The sequence below is a fragment of the Malaya genurostris genome, chromosome 2 (assembly GCF_030247185.1).
Source record: "Malaya genurostris strain Urasoe2022 chromosome 2, Malgen_1.1, whole genome shotgun sequence".
Classification (NCBI taxonomy): Eukaryota; Metazoa; Arthropoda; class Insecta; order Diptera; family Culicidae; genus Malaya; species Malaya genurostris.
In genome coordinates, this window is record NC_080571.1 from 72,612,507 (window position 1) to 72,631,340 (window position 18,834).

Genomic DNA, 18,834 nt, shown 5'->3' on the forward strand with positions numbered 1-18,834 from the left:
AAATATTTACGCTAAAAATGTTGTGTATATTTAGCCATCCGCAGAAATTGGTATTTTACATCAATATTAAAAAGCAAGAAATTGTATTTTCAAAGGAATTTGTTGATGGGCGTCTGAGACCTAAGTTCATTTTAGTCAAGGGGTCCATGGCCCAAAATAGTTTGGGAACCCCGCCATTTTGTAGCGGTTAAACCTCCCCAAAGTAACAAACAACAAAAAGGAAAACGTTGGGGTCTGGTTTTTTTGATATGTTTAAAGTGTGTGCAAATTTGAACAAAATTGGTGCAGTAGTTTTTGAATGACGATGGACACGAACTTTCAAAACCCGCTTTCGAGAAAAACGCGTTTAAAGGTTTTTGTATATAACATCGAAGGAAACAATTAATTACTCCAGGAAGCCCGTAGGATTTAACATTTTCAAAAAATCATATTTATTCTTTTATAATTTATTATAACGAAACATTTCAAGAATGTTTTGTCAAGTTTTAAAGTCAATCGAAGTAAAAATCTTGGGCCTATGCGCCGAGCTCTTGCTTCTTCGTAGAATGAGATAGCCATAGATAAAGGTCCATAACGTCCAGAGTTTCGTTCCAATAGGCTTGAAAATTTCACAGAAAATTCTTCAAATGTTTTGCTATAAGAAAATAATAAATGATGTTTAAAAAGTGTTAGACCCTACCCCCTAAACCACCCCCCCCTCCCCCCCACTCTGCAGAAATATTAATATCAACAACTTATACTCGCTTATGTCATTTTTAACCTATCATGAGCGGGTCCGAAAGTGGCTCGGAAAGTTGATTAACAGATGTTGTCAGGTCCTGTCCTAGGGTAAAAGTAAAGTTATGAATTTTGTTTTAGTACAGGCTGCTCCATCTTTTATGTCGGTATGTAAACATTGGAAAGCTGTGAGAAAAATACAACCGATTTCTATAAGTGATGTATTTTCATTCAGTTTGACGTTAACGATAAAACTCATTAGCTCATGAACCGATTTCAATAATTTCAGGCTCGTTCAGGAAGACCAATAGTGGTTGGTGGAACGAATTCGAAGCTTAAAGAAAGAAAGGCACCACTAGGTATGTTAGGAAGAGTTTTTTTTTCTAGAAACCCACAGTAATATTTAAGAATAATATGAGAATTATAATATTACACCACTTTCTTCTTTTTCAAATATATTTGTAGGTGAGTGATAGATGCACGACTTAGTTAAGTAAAACATACATACATGCTCGAACAAAATTTTTCAAAATCCTGTGTAAATTTCAGATTTGCTATACGTTAGAAACACTATTGCCATCTACTCGAGTGTTCACCGCGAGCTTTCAAAACGATCCACTATGTTCCAGAACGGTAACAAAATTTTTCTACCTATTATAAAAACATTCCAATTCTAACAATTTGAACACTTTTCACGCGATTTCCTTTAGAGTTTATTTCGATGTCATTTGAATAATTCGGTCGGAATAAAACAAAATAAACTAGTCATTTTGACCAAAACGAAAAGCAAAAATTTTGCTTGAAGGGAATGTAGCACCCAAAAAAAAATGTGTCGTGATGTGAATGCTCCATTCAAAATAGTGTCGATCGTGGTGCCATCTGCAAGTATTCGCCACGGAGCTTGAGTAAATTTTACACACAGTTCATATGCTAGCTTGTATATGTGGTAAAAATATCAAATAATTCAAATCGAAAACAAAGCGTCACGGATTTATTTCTTCTTCTTGTCATTCAAATCGTTTTTACTCACGCGTGTGGTCAGAAAGTTCGACAAAACAGCTTTGGCGCCTAATCCGGCAATGATCAGTACAACAACGATGAACAGTTTCACATCGTAAAGTTCGCTTTTCCAGGATGCCATCCACTTGGAAGGAGACTGTATTGATCTGGAATTAGGGTGACGGATGGCCCATTCAATCCACCAGATGGCACGAACCAAGGGATGTTCCGGTTGGTCACGGAACAGAGATGATCTTACGCGCATTCGCTCCCGATAGGAAGGTGTCTCCAGAACTTGCATCAATGCATTCCGGATCTTCTCGGCGGTGAGGGCGTCGTGGTCGAGTTTGATGGCAACTCCGGCCCGAACGGATTTGTGGAGATTCTGAAATATCGGGGTGGTATTTTAGGGTGTCATCAAAGTAAAATTGTACTTGACGCTCACTCGATATTGATCGCAGATAAACGGAATGCCCACCATCGGAACTCCATGCCAGGTGGCTTCGTGGGTACTGAGCATTCCACCGTGGGTTATGAAGGCCCTAACATGGGGATGTGCCAGAATGTCGGCCTGTGGTACAAATTGTTTTATCATAACATTTTTGGGTAGATCGAATTTCAGCTCGGTTTCGAACTTCCACAGAAAATTGTACTGAGGAAACTGTCGAAAAATGTCGAGAAACAACCGAATCGTGGTATCGCCAAGATCGCTGCTCATGATATTAGTGCCCAGCGAAAACAGCACGGATCCCTTCGGACCGGCTTCGATGAATGATTTGATGTCCGTGGGAAGTTCTTTCGGTGCGATGACCTGTAGGCCACCCACTGGAATGTGATTCGGTGGGACGGATTCCGGGAAGTCGACTGCGTAGTGATAGTTCGCCAGCAACAAAAAGACGCGCTTCTCCAGTTCTGCAGCACTCTCCGGATTATCCAGCTTATAGTACTGTTTCATGTAGTCTTCAATAGTGGGAAGATATACGTGATGGCGATAGCTTCAAATAATTTATTAAATTATGTTAAAAATATACTTTCAATGTATTTTCTTTAGTAGCTGCTGGAATGAACGGATCCATGTATACTTACTAGTGATCATAACAGTACACCAAATAATTGTACAACCGTTGGAAAAAGTTCATATCATCGTCGTAGTTGAGCATCGCGTAAGGAACATAAGCGTAATGTTTGTGTCCACCGATGAAATCGGGTGTGAAGCTCGGATTGTTATACGCCGTAACGCCTATCACCGGTGGATTGCTGAATTTCTGTAACAACCCTAGTAAGCACGGTCCCAAGGTGATATCGGCAACAACGAGATCTATTCGGAAATCGTCTGGGTATGCCATTATACGATCCATTCCTGCAGAACGAAGCACTCCTCTGCACATCCCAGTTCCCCAGGCATACAAACTTCGCACTCCACCGAAGGCATTTTCACGGGCCATTTCATTCAGATCTATTTCCTCGTGCAGGTACGAGTATGCCTTTTCCAGGTGAATGTAGGTCATGTTGGGTTGCGCTGGGATCCTTTCCACGTCGGCCGAAACGATCGTCAAATTGTGTCCCCTTGCTGCCAAGGCTTCCATCCATGCTCGGTTCCTGTGGGGCAGTTTCGTCACTCTTTAAAACACCATTGTTAATACACTTTCGTGGTCCCGTTAACCTACCAAATATGATGACTAGGGCTGGGAATAGGAGTTAAACAAAGAATATTGGCTCCCAAACCCGATGTTACTAGCATCAAAGCTATGCTAAGTTGTAGAACTACGACACTTTGCATGGTAGCTGCTGGGAATAAATGAATCGAGAAACGCAGAAGTGCAGGTTTTTTCTTCTTTTTGAACGATCATATTGTTACTAGAAGTTATTGCAAATAACTTGATAATATCCAGTTAGTTAACGAGTTGCACGTGAGTTGATTGATGACATGCACGTATGATGACAAGATAATGCACAGTAGGCCAAGCGCAGTTTTTTTTCACAACACCAGATAACCAGAGTGCTATCAGTCGGCTGAATCGTTTGATATTCACTATGTATATTGTTGATTTGCGAATAATTATCATTAAAAAAATTAGTATCAAATGTTTCGTAATATTAGATTGGGGTAGAAATATTCTTTGAATGCATGCAATACTTGGTAGTAATAAAGAAGGGCTTCAATTGAGAACACTATTGATATTTTGTTTATATCTTCAGTATTTGAATATTAATCTTTAAACGGTCAAACATTTGGTTTAGATGGGGATGTTAAAATCCGCTTGGTTCGGTTTGTCACCAATAAGGACACCACCAATCTATTCGGTATGTTAATGAATGACTTTAAGATGTAATGAAACAAATTCGATATGATTTTCTTGTCAGTTCAACATGTTTAAGCGGATTAGATTTGAATAAAATTTTTTTTTGATGCCGAAACTCTTAAAACTGCATGAAACATCAAAATTTAGTGTCATCTCAAAAAAATTTTTTTTTGAAAAAATCAACTTTCTGGGACTTTCATATTTTTTCTAAATCCCAAAAAGTCGACTTTTTCAAAAAATTTTTTTTTCGAGATGACACTAAATCTCGACGTTTCATGCAATTCTAAGCCTTTTGGCATCAAAAATTTTTTTTCGATTTCGAAAATTTCATGTACTCCCCCCTATGGTGATTTTTCAAGATATATGAAAATTCCACTAAGTGGACTAAGAAGGCTTTTTTTAGATTAGCATCACTGATTACAAATAGGCAACGCAAATGTCAAGCACTAATTTGGAAAAATGATGCTGACTGTGTGACATAAACACTGAGGCATGCTTTTGTGAACTACTCGAATCAATCTGAATCAATTAGTTTCGAAATTAGTATCCGAAATTATTTAATAAAATTATGAAATACATTTTCATGAGACTGTTATGAAAGAAGAGAAAGGCATTATCACACCACTAGGTGGATTAAGAAGGGTTTTTTAAACATTTGTTTGGCAAGTGGCAATCCAAAAAATATGTAATTCAAGCACAGTTCGAATTTCCGTGTTCAGCATTAAGACGTTACTAACTTTTACATATTTTTTGCGAATCAAAGTAGTGGTAAGTATATATAAAAGTGATATAAGTATTCATCAGTGTCCTAGTTCCATATGATAATTTTCAATTCAATTTTCCTCAACTCATCGAACAATTCGATAGTCCCACGACGAAAGGGCCTAACTGCAACTGAGAGCCTCTCTTTGTTTACTTTCTCTTTTGATTATTACGGAGCCATTATTGCAAAATCTCTAAAGTTTCCAATATAAATCGAAAGATTGTTGTTTTACCTTGAAAGTTTTGCGAAGAGTAAAGCGTCAAATATAAAATCAGTTCGGTAAATCGTGAAAGAAAAAGTAAACAAAGAGAAACTGTCATTTGCAGTTAGGCCCTTTTGTCGTGGGACGGTCGAATTGTCTTCCTGGTTTTTGCTTGCCAGACGGTAACCCTATCGAAAACTCCAGCGGAGCAATGCAGGTAACGACATTTTTTTCTGGTAGTCAGACCAAGAGTTTCCGTAGTTTTCCATATAAAATACCAATTCCTGAAGATATCCGCAGAAATATATCGATTTCCGTAGGTTTTATCTACGGATCCGTACATCCGTAATATATCCCTGAATCCGTAGATCCTTGAAGATTTGACATCGCTAGACCTTCAAGATCATTTTAGCATTATACACTGAAGTCTTTTTTTATGCGAATTTACGTACCGCATAAAAAAACCGCAGAAGGGAAACCGCATAACTCTGAAACTTCGCATAAAAAAAACCGCATAACTGAAAATTCGCATAAAAAAAGTCGCGTAAAAAAACCGCATAAAAAAGACCTCAGTGTATAATCAATCGCGTTCGTAAATTACTGGCGAACGCGATCTTTAAAAAATTTGAAAAAATCAAGAAAAATTGGTATTTTAATGTAACAACACTTCAAGGATCAGATTATTAAGAATGTGTAGATCTAACATCATTTTGCGCTAGCGATGTGAATATTTATGGAGAAAAAAACTGTGCCACCATACCAGCGATTTGTCTGTCTGTGCCACCATACCAGCAGATTTGTCTGTCAAATGCCAGATTTGTCTCGCTTCGCCAGACACTCAAACTAACCAGATGTTTTGCCAGATTTTCCAAATTTTCCTAGATTTTATCAGATCTCGCTAGATCTTTACGGTTTTGGCCTCTATACGATAGGTGTTAAGACCTTTTTTTTGCTCATTGAAAATGAAGGCCGGCAAAAATTTCCCTGTATGTAGTAGACACAGACAAATCCAGATACATTTTTGAGTTTTGGCAGATTTTTGAAAAAATAACCTGGCAATTCTGGCCACCAATGAACTGGACCAACTGGACTGGAAAGCAGTGTTGCATCATATACAGATTAATCTTTATCTTAAATTAAATTTTCAAAATCGAAAAAAAATTTTGATGCCAAAAGGCTTAGAATTGCATGAAACGTCGAGATTTAGTGTCATCTCAAAAAAAATTTTTTTGAAAAAGTCGACTTTTCGGGACTTCCCAGAAAGTTGATATTTTCAAAAAAAAATTTTTTTTGAGATGACACTAAATTTGGATATTTCATGCAGTTTTAAGAGTTTCGGCATCAAAAAAAATTTTCGATTTTGGAAATTTCATGTACTCCCTCCTATGGTTCTTTTTCAAGATCGAAAATTGTCAAACCTTTACCACCGGGCAGCACCCCTTAAGCATGTCCGATTTAGGTCAAATTTTACGTGAAGGCTTTTTTCGAGGTGTTTAAACTTTTGAGCACTAGAACTTAACGAAAATAGAGGTGATCCCAAAATTTTGGCACCCTTATATATATAAGAGCGGTAAAAATCATCGTGTTTTGTCGGTTACGTCACTTATGCCATCATATATCTGGAACCAAAAGTCACAACCATTTGATCTTCGAACTTGATCAATGGCCCGATAGTAGCTTTCAAACGAGCCCAAGTTTGTTAAAATCGAATCAGCCATCGCTGAGAAAATTGAGCGCGTTCAAATACAACGCTTTTTGTCGGTTACGTCACTTATACAATCATATCTCCGGAACCAAAAGTCACAGCCATTTGATCTTCGAACTTGATCAATGGCCCGATAGTAGCTTTCAAACGAGCCCAAGGTTGTTAAAATCGAATCAGCCATCGCTGAGAAAATTGAGCGCGTTCAAATACAACGCTTTTTGTCGGTTACGTCACTTATACAATCATATCTCCGGAACCAAAAGTCACAGCCATTTGATCTTCGAACTTGATCAATGGCCCGATAGTAGCTTTCAAACGAGCCCAAGTTTGTTAAAATCGGTTCAGCCATCTTTGAGAAAATTGAGCGCGTTCAAATTCAACGCTTTTTGTCGGTTACGTCACTTATACAATCATATCTCCGGAACCAAAAGTCGCAGCCATTTGATCTTCAAACTTGATCAATGGTCCGACAGTAGCTTTCAAACGAGCCCAAGTTTGTTAAAATCGAATCAGCCATCGCTGAGAAAATTGAGCGCGTTCAAATACAACGCTTTTTGTCGGTTACGTCACTTATACAATCATATCTCCGGAACCAAAAGTCACAGCCATTTGATCTTCGAACTTGATCAATGGCCCGATAGTAGCTTTCAAACGAGCCCAAGTTTGTTCAAATCGGTTCAGTCATCTTTGAGAAAATTGAGCGCGTTCAAATTCAACGCTTTTTGTCGGTTACGTCACTTATACAATCATATCTCCGGAACCAAAAGTCGCAGCCATTTGATCTTCAAACTTGATCAATGGTCCGACAGTAGCTTTCAAACGAGCTCAAGTTTGTTAAAATCGGATCAGCCATCTCTGAGAAAATTGAGCGCGTTCAAATACAACGCTTTTTGTCGGTTACGTCACTTATACAATCATATCTCCGGAACTAAAAGTCACAGCCATTTGATCTTCGAACTTGATCAATGGCCCGACAGTAGTTTTCAAACGAGCCCAAGTTTGTTAAAATCGGTTCAGCCATCTTTGAGAAAATTGAGCGCGTTCAAATATCTTCGAAAAGTGCACACACATACACACACATACATACACACACATACATACATACACACACACACACAGACATTTTCCGATCTCGACGAACTGAGTCGAATGGTATATAACACTATGGGTCTCCGAGGCTCCGTTCGAAAGTCGGTTTTTCCAGCAATTCTAATACCTTTCTATAGAGAAAGGCAAAAATAGGTATAGAAATCGCTCAAGTTTACCAATCGATTCAGCTCGACGAACTGAGCAAATGTCCGTGTGTGTGTGTGTGTGTTGTCAACTAAGAGGTCGAGATCTCAGAGATAACTGGACCGATTTTGATCAAACTAGTCGCAAATGAAAGGTCTCCCCGTCACCCAAAACGTTATTGAATGGTTTTGAGATCGGATGTTTACTATTGAGATATACGAAGTTTTATGTCAAAATTTTCAGTCTTTTGACAGTGCCTGTCACAATTGACCTTGAAAACAGAATATGTTTTCAGACTTAGATTCCGCACGGTAATAGCTATCCAACAAGCCATAGATTGTTCAAATCCGTCCATTTTTAACGGAGATTTCGAAATTTTTGTGTAAACTACTTTTCCCCCTATTCCAGCAGTAGGAGTTTCGAGCGCTGTATGACAAAGAAATGCTTGGGAGCAATGGAAAACACGATTTTTTATACTGTTACATACAATTGTTTCTAAGTACCAAAAAGACTGTGTACAGCATCCTTTTTCATGACATTTAGCCTCGGACCGATTTTAGCACGGCTCGTTTTTGGCAACATAATCGTTCGAATATGACATATATAAACCAGATGATGGCAGAATTTTTTTTTAATTATATTGTTTTATACTACTCACAGGAATAAATGCTGGAAGAACATAACATCCATATACCATTCGAATCAGTTCGTCGAGATCAGCAAATGCGTGTGTGACAAATAATTTCACTCAATTTTCTCGGAAAATTTCTTTTCTACAAATTCAGATTCATACGAAAAGTCGTATGCTCCCAAACAGAGTTCCTGAATTATGTTTGGTTCCGACCTCTGGTTCCGGAACTACAGGATGATATGTGAAACGAAATCAAAATTGTGTAACTCATTCTTCTCGTAGATGGCTGAACCGATCTAAGATTCAAATCAAAAGTTTCAAGATTCTATAAAACATCTTGCTCTTCAGTCAGATCAGGTGATTGGTATAAAAATGTCTATTCCACATAAATTAATCAGGTTTATCGGGTTAGCAGATTTGGATAGTCGATAAAAAGCTTTTTTCAGTTTTAGTGGTATTCCGTTTTCGATTCAGAAGGCACCTAAAAAATTAATTTGTGCTATGATTTCTCAAAGATGTCTTCACTGATTTTCAAATATTTTGAAACAAATGTAAACTATACAGCTACTCAGGTGAATTTATCTGACTTCGGCCATACCGATTTTAGAATTCCGGTTCCAGTATAAAATCGTTTCTCAAAGCTCAATCGTTTTCTCAAAAAAAGCCTAATCAAATTTCAAAAACAAAAATTCAAATTAAAATAAACTTATATACAAAATTAATTAATTTTATACATACATACAAAAATTAATTAACTTCCGGTTCTCGAATTACATGATGATGAATTTTTAAAATTCTAACCGATATAGAAGTTGACAATCCCGAAAAGCTTCAAAGTTGGACTTAAAACTGTTGTAATTTATTCGTCATATGGCCATACGAATCGGTTTGGGTTATGCTGGTTCCTGAATACCGGCTCTGGAAGTACCTTGAATTACCGTAAACTCTAAAGGGGAACTTACATATCATGGCATGTTTAATAGATTATCACACTTCTAGATTCAAATTCAATCCGATTTGCAGTTTTTACATTACAGAGTAATGAGTGATTAAAATCTCAAATTGTCGCTTAAAACGACGGTCATTAAAATAATGTCATGAAAACTTAAACACCGAAGAATATTCATGCAAAAAACACATGCGGATTGATAAAAACAAAGGTATCATCTCACTGCTAGGTGGATTAAACACGTTTTTAATTCATCAATTTGTTAGACACAACTAAAGGTTCCGAAGGCTAAATGGCTCAGTTTAGCATTCGGAACCTTTAGTTGTGTCTAACATATTACATTGTATGAAAATAAAATCCAATTAAAACATCCTTGTTTTCTGCTCAACATCATCCATCGAAGTTAAGCAGTGTGCCTAGGGATGTCGTAATATCGATCGATTAATCCAGTAATCGATTGATAACCCAGATAATGGAGTAACATTTAATCGATTAGTTTAAAACTAATATTCGATTATTGAGCTAATCGAGTAATTAAAAAACTCTCATAGTAATAATCGAATGACTAATCGAGTAATCGATTAATAATCCAGATAATCGAATAAATTTCAATCGATTAGTTTCGAAATAATACTCGATTATTAAATAATCGAGTAATTCGAAATTTCCGACATTCCTAAGTGTGCCTAAAAATATATTGTATTATTGAATTTGAAAAATCCACCGAAGTTAAAATTTTTGTTGTTTTCACATAATCAGGATAATGTTTTCACTTTGAAAAAAAAATGAATACCATTATTTAATAGATTTTAACTCTACTATCACTTTATCAAAAATCTGTGCAAATCTGTATTTTTTGAGAAAAATCTGTAATCTGCATATACAGAATCTTGGTCACAAATTTATTTGAAAAATCTGTAAAATGCAGAATAATTTGTATATGTGGCAACCCTGTTTACAACTCCGAGCATAGGACCAGGGACCTTAAGGTTAAAGCCTCTATGATCGAAACAAAAGAATGTATTTCACATCTAGGGATGTCGCAATATCGATCGATTAATCGATTAATAACCCAGATAATCGAGTAATATTTCATCGATTAACTTAAAACTAATATTCGATTATTGAGCTGATCGAATAATCAAAAAAATCCCATAGTGATAATCGAGTAATCGATTAATAACCCAAATAATCGAATAAATTTCAATCGATTAGTTTCAAAATCATATTTTTTTTTTCATAAATACGTTTATTTCATAGGCAATATACATAAGTTTTTCTTCGCCGTGGCATCCACAATACATAGTAGTTTAAACCTAATACATTTCGAATATCATATTAGTATGTTGGTACTCATTAGTTAATCTAAACACTGTTTTTATCAAGCGAGTTGCTATTTTAAATTACATTAAATAAAATACATTTATTTTGTACATGATCTTATAACTATTTCAGGTTTGTTTGTATCAGTTCACCACTTATATTCAATATCCTATAGTTGGCTATTGGTTGAACTCATGGAAGAGAAAACAGTCTAACATAAAATAAAATTTAAATTGGAACTCCAATGGATTTAATGAAATGGTAAGAAGTTTCATGTAAGGAAGGTCACGACAAGCAAGAATGTCGCGAACTGGGACATTGGATAGTCTACCTTGGGTACGCAAGGAATTTATTAGTTGAGATCTGACATCACGAAACTCCACGCATGTCCAAACGACATGGTCAATATCGCGGTAACCTTTGCCGCAAGCACAATGATTAGTCTCGGAAAGTCCAATTCGAAGGAGATGTGCATCTAACGTGTAGTGATTGGACATGAGTCTGGACATCACACGAATGAAATCTCTACTCACATCCAGTCCCCTGAACCATGCCTTTGTCAATATTTTAGGAATAATTGAGTGCATCCACCGACCCAGATCATCTTTATCCCAAGAAGCTTGCCAACTGGCAAGTGTTCTTTGGCGAGACGCGCTATAGAATTCGTTGAAAGCAATCGGTCTCTCATAAATCTCACCCTCAATAGCACCACGTTTGGCTAAACTATCGGCTCTTTCATTGCCTGGAATGGAGCAATGAGCCGGAACCCAAACTATTGTGATTTGATAATTATTATTCAATATGACGTTCAGGCACTGTTTTATTTTGCCCAAGAAAAAAGGTTCATTTTGGCAAGCAGCGTTTGAGCGAATAGCTTCAATTGCACTCAGACTATCTGTGAAAAGGAAATAATGATTTGGAGATAATGTGACGATTACACTCAAACTATAATGAACTGCTGCTAACTCTGCTATATAAACAGATGCAGGTTCTTGAAGCTTAAATGAGACCGAAACATTATTGTTGAATATACCAAACCCAGTAGCCTCTTCAATTCGTGATCCGTCCGTATAAAATATTTTCTCAGAGTCAATATGCCTGAACTTACTTGTAAATATTTTTGGGATTTCCATCGAGCGTAGGTGTTCCGGGATTCCACGCACTTCGCGCTGCATGGATGTGTCGAAAAATAAAGTTGAGTCAGGGACATTTAGGAGGCTGACACGGATAGGAATATATCTTGAAGGGTTGATTTCCTGTGACATATGGTTAAAATATACTGTCATGAATCTTGTTTGAGATTGAAGCTCAACTAGCCTTTCGAAGTTATTAATAACCAGGGGATTCAGTACCTCACATCTTATTAGCAGTCGCGATGAAAGCTCCCAAAAACGATCTTTCAATGGAAGAACTCCCGCCAGAACTTCAAGACTCATTGTATGTGTCGAATGCATGCACCCTAATGCAATTCGCAAACAACGATATTGAATTCGCTCTAATTTGATAATATGAGAGTTTGCAGCGGAACGAAAGCAAACGCATCCATATTCCATAACTGAAAGTATCGTTGTCTGATATTTTATTAGATCTTCCGGATGAGCACCCCACCAAGATCCTGTTATTGTTCGAAGAAAATTTACTCTTTGTTGGCATTTTGTTATCAGAAACCTAATGTGTTCTCCCCATGTGCATTTGGAATCAAACCACACCCCAAGGTATTTGAATGTCAAAACCTGTTGGATCATTCTTCCCATCATATGAAGCTGAAGCTGCGCGGGATCATGCTTTCGTGAAAAGACGACCAGCCAAGGGGAGAGTCGCTTAACACAAACTACATTGTGCCTCTAAAAAAACACGTGATATACTGTGAGTCTAAGTGTGCTACGCTGTTCCCCATGAAACAGCTACTTGTCAAAACTGAGCCCTTTGTGTGCCGTAACTGTGCAACTGTATGAAAACGAAAGTGCCAATATTGATAAATGCGCCAACGCATTGTGTTAATGTGAGATTGGCACATTGTTCTAAGCGTCCTCCCCTTGCGACCAGCTCTGTTTTCTCCGCAGAGAATTCGATACCCAGATGAACAGCCCAAACGGACAAGTTATCTAAGGTATCTTGCAATGGTTTTTGCAGATCAATAGCTTTGGGTCCAGTAACTGAAACCACGCCATCATCTGCCAGTTGTCTTAGTGTACATGGGGTTACTAGACAGCTGTCAATGTCATTCACGTAAAAATTATAAAGGAGCGGACTGAGGCATGATCCTTGCGGTAGACCCATGTAGCTAATTCTGAATGTTGCCAAATCGCCATGTGAAAAATGCATGCGTTTCTCTGACAAAAGGTTGTGCAAATAATTATTTATAACCGGTGGAAGTCCATGTTGGTGGAGCTTGTCTGAAAGAACATCAATGGAAATTGAATCAAATGCTCCTTTAATGTCTAAAAATACAGATGCCATTTGTTGCTTTTGAGCGAGGGCAATTTGGATGTCAGACGAAAGTAATGCAAGGCAGTCATTCGTCCCTTTATTTCTACGGAAGCCAAACTGAGTATCAGAATAGAGATGAGCAATTCGCTCCTGAGCTGTTCCAGTGAATCGAATCATTGAAGTGAGCTGACAGCTCACAGCTCTTTTCAAAAGAACCGCAGCTCACCAGCTCACTCATTTGCTACCCAGTTCACTGCATTATGACGAAGGGAACACGCTACGAGCTGATCGGATCTTCGGCTCTTTAAGAGATTCAATTTAGTCGACATCAATTAAAGATAAGTTAATTCGCATTGCATTCATTGCATCATTGCAAATCAATGATTCAATTTCGATCATGCATATGAAAGAAAACCGGTGCATAAGAAAAACGGCGCACAAAATGAACCTTAAGTTTAAACTAAAAGAGCTGATGAGCTGATACATCGAATCGATTCACTTTGGTGAGCTGATCGGTTCGGAGCTGTTCACCAAAATGAGCTGTTTTGCACACCTCTATATCAGAATAGTTTCAAAATTATACTCGATTATTAAATAATCGAGTAATTCTAAACATCCCTAATTTCACATCCTTATGAGCTGTTTCGCACACCTCTACATCCTATCGGGGAAATGTCGGCTCGAAAATGCCTTTTTTGATGTTCCTTCGCTCTGTTCCTATAGCGATACATAATGTAAACATAAACTTTTTTAAGTCGACGCGGTTGCAGGGTTGCCACATTGAAATCTGCATTTTTCAAAAGAAAAATCTGTAAATCTGTATGGGGAGCTCAAAAACCTGTATTGAAAATCTGTATAAAGAAGTGATAAGAAATCGAAGCACAACGGAATGAAAAAGTCTTTAGACCCCAACTTTAAAGAAACCAAAACTTTTCTTAGTCTGAATTTTATGATGTAGTTGAAAAAAAAAACGCTAAAAGTTGTTTTTGCGTTTGAGCTTCTTGAAATAATGATATGACGAAAAACTTTTAAAATCCAATCTGAAAGTGAGAACTTAATCTGATTATTTTCACTTTTGTTCATTAGGTATAATGCAATTTGCAATCTTTCTTCTTTACTACCTTAGGCCATTATCGTTCCATCTTATCAGAAGCAATTTTTGAAAGCAAAAGCAATTTTTGAAAGCAAAAGCAATTACGCTACACTAGTTGTAAATAAAAGTAAGCATAAACAAATCTTTATTAGCAGATAGAACATCTGTGTTTACTGTCCTTAACATACTCTTTTATATAAGTTTTATCCTCTTTTTAGAATTAACACACAACCATTATTTAATATATTTTAACTCGATCATTATTCAATTTTTAATCCACGCTATCAAAAATCTGTACAAATCTGTATTTTTTGCCAAAAATCTGTAATCTGTATATACAGAATCTTGGTCACAAATTTATCTGAAAAATCTGCAAAATGCAGATTAATCTGTATATGTGGCAACCCTGCGCGGTTGATGCAAATGGTGCAGTTCCAAAATGGACCAGTTTCTGATTGGCTGATTTTGATGTTGCTACCTGGACATTGTGAAAAGAAAAAACTTTTGCAGGGTACGCGAGCAATGATGCCAAGTATAAAGAAAATCAGAAAACAAATTTATTAAAATGTATAATTTTAGCTCACCAATGAAAATGAAAATTTTCGCAGAATGTTTCACTTTTTTTCAATCTCATTGGTAATAAATGTTTATAGTGGCAGGACTGTGTAATTAAAATATGCATCAAGCCGTTTTTCTTTTTAGTGAATTAAAGTGTAACCAAAAAAGATTTTTTAAATTAGTGTAAACTCGAAAGTGTGTTTAATTTTACGAGAAGAACGAACTGTTGTGTTCCACACTGTGGTCGCATTAAGCATTTCTATCCAAACCTGACTTTTTCCGGTTTCCAAAAGATCCGGTAATACGTCAACAATGGATTCGATTTTGCGTTCAACATGAGATATTTCGTGTTTTGTCATCAAAGCTCAATTAATTGTTTTTAAACATTAGTATATAATAAAGAAATGCATTCACCAAAACATTTTTCATGTTTATTTCAAATCAAAAACATAAAGTCTAAAAATTTAAATATAATATTTTTTTTCCTAGCATAGTTATTACAAAATCTGTAAATATGGCTACACTGTAGCCGATACGTTGGTATTTATTCCACAGGGCGAAAATGACGAGAAGGATGATTCGGAAGGAAGAATAAGAAGCCAGTTGTCAGGTCTTGTCTTAGGACAAATCCAGATACATTTTTGAGTTTTGACAGAATTTTGAAAAAATAACCTGGCAATTCTGGCCACCACTGAACTGGACCAACTGTACCGGAAAGCAGGGTTGCCACATATACAGATTAATCTGTATTTTACAGATTTTTCAGATAAATTTGTGACCAAGATTCTATATATACAGATTACAGATTTTTGGTAAGAAATAAAGATTTCTACAGATTTTTGAGAGAGTGGTTTAAAAATTGAATAATGATCGAGTTAAAATATATTGTATCATGGTACTGTTGTTTCTCGAAGTAAAACCATTATCCTGATTTCGTGTTAATTCTTAAAAGAGGGTAAAACTTACTTAAATAGGAACACCAAGAACAGTAATCACAGATGTCCTATCTGCTAATAAGGATTTTTCTATGCTCACTTTATCATTTCGAAAGGCTCAAACTCAAAAATATCTTCCAGCCATTTTCCAACTACATCGTAAAATTCAAACCAAGAAAGACTTTTTCATTCGATTCTGCTTCGATTTCTTACCACATTCTACATACAGATTTTTGATCTCCTGATACAGATGTACAGATTTTTCATCTGAAAAAATGGAAATTTTCCACACAATGCATGCTAGATCTCCGATGATTGTTTGGCGCATATCGAGTTATGCAATGCTGCTGCCCGCTGGAGAACAAAATATGAATACTAGATTATTATTAAAACCGTTTGGCGCCAAACGAGCTGATTTGTGCAAAAATTTCACTGAGCCTACTTGATTCACGTGTTTCTTTATTTCGAATCACATGTTCAATTAGGTAAGGGCGCCAAATGAACAGCATACAGGTTTCCATTTTCCGATATATAAATTAGGGTTCAATACCGTGAAGTCAAATTATAAAACGACTATAAGATGATTAACGTTTTTTATGATAAGTTGTTTTCTTAAAATTACAGAAATGGGAATTGTATCTTCTTGATAGATATAATTATTGCTTTCACAATGCACTGAGACAACAGGTTCAGCACACCTCAGTTTCCACTTCAAATTAAGACCGTTAGCTCAAACACCAAAACTGTTCGGCTCTCTACCTTTTGGAACGATTCCATTCGAATTAGAAGGATGATTTCTGTTTTTTTCGGCTTAAATCTTTCATAAGCATTTCCCGTGCTATACCTCTTAAGGATTTTTTGGACGGGATTTTGTGTAATTTTTTCTCGAAACGACCTCTATATTTCGTCAATTGCTTCAAATTGCAAGCTCGGTTATTTATTTGAGTCCAAATGTCTTCAATTGGCCCAAACGCGATTCGAATTAACTATGAAGAGTTTCGTCCAATGTACTCGAACCATCCCGTTTGCCTTCTGTTTTTAAATTACATCGAATGAACCGAGATTTGGGAACTCATCGACATGTTTTACCTATTCGAATGATTCACTCTCTTGCTCATAAACCGTCAAACTGATTTTGGTTGTATTTTGCTTGAATCATTTGGGACTTTTAAGAGTAGGAAAAAACTGCTTTAAAGTGCGAAGTGTACGTGTGTACCTGAATTGGGGAAAAATGTTGAGATCGAGAACAAATGCAGAAAGTACAAAACCAAGTACAGAAATGAGGGAAACAAGTGTAGGAAGTACTGGCACAATTGAGTGCGGAACAAGGTACAGAATGTGCATATGGTACAGATATAAGTACAGAAGTTACAGGATCAAATACAGAAAATACTGGAGCAGGAATAGAGCGTACAGGAACAAATTCTGAAACAAGCACAGAAAGTACAGAAACAAGCACACAAAGTACAAAATAAAGTGCAGAAAATCGAGGAACAAGTACAGACAAAGGTTTAAAGTTAAAAAGGTAATCGCAAATGTTGTCGATGCAGCAATTTTTAATGGCAAATTAGAAGAAGAGAAAGTTTTCATTCCTTGCATTCCAATGATGCCCACTGATATGTCATTTCACTCTGAACGTCATTTTCTCATCCATTTAACTTTTCCGTTACCGTCAATAATCGTTATGAGTGTGTAGTGTGAATTTAGAGTTTTTTTCGGATGGTAAATTGTTCGCTGCCTGTTTGCGTTTCGGCAAACCATCGGTTTTATATATTTTGTCCTGTTGTCCGCGATATAAAAAGGTTGGGGCCTCTATCATAGAGCATTATAATGATACTTTTCTTCAATAATCATTTAAATTGATAAGTAGTTTTGATAGTCTACATCTAATCTAATATTATTGCGCTACGAAGTGTGCAGGGGTCCGCTAGAAAAGTATAATACGCTAAACTGAGTTGGCGGGAGCAAAAGAGGTCGCGACAATTTCAAAAGTCTGTAAAGTTTAACGAAACTCGATTTTCAAAAGTCTGCACAACAAAACATGTCTGCAGCACTATGAAATCTGCAGATTTACAGATCTGGCATCTTTGATATCTGTATTCCTAAGATTAATAAGAAAGACTTTTTTATTTGTTTTCAACACATTTCCATAGTTTATGCAGGATTTCTGCAAAGGCTTAGTTATTTGCTTGTTCTATATATCCTAAAAAATTTGAAGATTTGAAGTTATGTATTGAAGAATTTACTCAGCATGGTCAGCACAAGATAGCGTGGTGGTAATTCTTTTGTCATATTCTATGTATTTAGCACATTTTCGTACGTTTTTCACTTCCCGTATATTTAATAATGTTATCTGACACAGTTCGATCAGGGTAAAGTGTTATAATATGTCCCCTTAAGAAAACACAGATATTTCTACATGTGCCGAAATATTTTCTTCGAGAATGTAGGTATTTCGTTGCAATACGCCTGAGGAACATAATTTTCAATGATTTCGGTAGAAGTGATGAGAATTGATTGATATGAACACATTTTCCAAAACGACCATGTTCTCAGTTTTTTCGCTTGCCGTAGGCATAATTCCCCAGCAACCTTATAATATGCCTCACAACAATGATGCCATATGTCCCTTGAAATGTCGATATAGAAGAAAAGCAGATAAAGAAGATATTCTTCGCATATACTGGTTATTTTTACATAAATCATTGTACAACACAACCAGTAATAATCGCTTCCCAGAAACATTCTATGGCATTCTGGTTGACGAGGAGACATTGCATTTGGGAATAGTTTGAGAAAATCGGCCCAACCATCTCTGACATCTCACCGACTTTGTTCCGTACATACACACAGACATTTGCTTAATAATCAAATTAAAATAACGCATATTTTTTGCAATATAATTTGCACGTCACAAAAATCTCTACCACGTATCAAACACAGATAAAGCTTCGATAGAGTTCTGGAATTGAACTACCAGCCTCAGTATGAGT

General features: G+C 36.5%; 1 protein-coding gene across 1 annotated transcript; it reads right to left on the reverse strand.

Annotated features, from left to right (window-relative positions):
- Positions 1-1,680: 1,680 nt before the first annotated feature.
- On the reverse strand, positions 1,681-3,510 carry LOC131431982 (UDP-glucosyltransferase 2-like). Its single transcript, XM_058597986.1, has 4 exons — positions 3,384-3,510; positions 2,803-3,315; positions 2,162-2,711; positions 1,681-2,101 (listed from the first exon to the last, which is right to left on the reverse strand). Exons 1-4 carry the CDS (start codon positions 3,494-3,496, stop codon positions 1,709-1,711), a joined length of 1,569 nt encoding a protein of 522 aa, XP_058453969.1. The 5' UTR covers positions 3,497-3,510; the 3' UTR covers positions 1,681-1,708.
- Positions 3,511-18,834: the final 15,324 nt, after the last annotated feature.